The following is a 592-nucleotide window of genomic DNA, read 5'->3' on the forward strand; positions in this document are numbered from 1 at the left end:
GCGCGCGGCCGGACTCGCCTCCTCCGCCTTCTTCTTCCTGGACGCGCTGTTCCGCAGCAGCTTGTCGGGCAGCGGAGTCGCCCGACTCACCGGAGGTCTGAAAAGGCGACGGCCGGCCGGGTGACGGCGCCGAGACGCGGGATCGATCCCCAAAGTGCCGACCGGTACCTTTCTTCCGGCGCGAGTTCCTTGCGCTGCAGGTGAGGTTTGGTTCCCGTCATCTTCCGGATGCTGGGGGAGTAGACCTTGGTCACGTAGTCCGCCGCCCTCTCCCGAGCCACGTCGCTGTCGTAGCCTGATGACGCGGCGATAGAAAGCCGCTCTTTCGCAAAGTCAAAGAAGCGGCGCTTTGCTCCGGTGCCGAAAACGGACCCTTGCGGGACACCCGAGATCAAGTCGCCTTCTCGCTCGGAGCGGAGCGTTCGCCGCACGGCGTACCTCCGTCTTCCTCGGCGTCGTCGTCGGACTCCTCGCTGTCGAGCGCTTTGTCCTCCCTCTGACCCGGAGGCGGACACGGGACGGGACGAGGCGGGCGTTTGCCGCACGCTCGGCGCGCTTTTTCTGACCTCGGCCGCGTCCACGCTCTGCTTGC

At 66.7% G+C, this 592-nt stretch overlaps 1 protein-coding gene across 1 annotated transcript in view; it reads right to left on the reverse strand.

Annotated features, from left to right (window-relative positions):
- The window catches only part of LOC109527603 (echinoderm microtubule-associated protein-like 6), a gene marked incomplete at both ends in the record, with an annotated part of 40,852 nt that overhangs the window by 10,665 nt on the left and 29,595 nt on the right, over positions 1-592 (reverse strand). Inside the window, 3 exons of the mRNA XM_019889613.1 lie at positions 19-97; positions 169-295; positions 439-582. Of these exons, the coding sequence (XP_019745172.1) occupies positions 19-97; positions 169-295; positions 439-582 (350 nt within the window). The remainder of the gene's footprint in view (positions 1-18; positions 98-168; positions 296-438; positions 583-592) is intronic.

Source organism: Hippocampus comes, unplaced genomic scaffold, assembly GCF_001891065.2.
Source record: "Hippocampus comes isolate QL1 unplaced genomic scaffold, H_comes_QL1_v1.1 scaffold301, whole genome shotgun sequence".
Taxonomy (NCBI): Eukaryota; Metazoa; Chordata; class Actinopteri; order Syngnathiformes; family Syngnathidae; genus Hippocampus; species Hippocampus comes.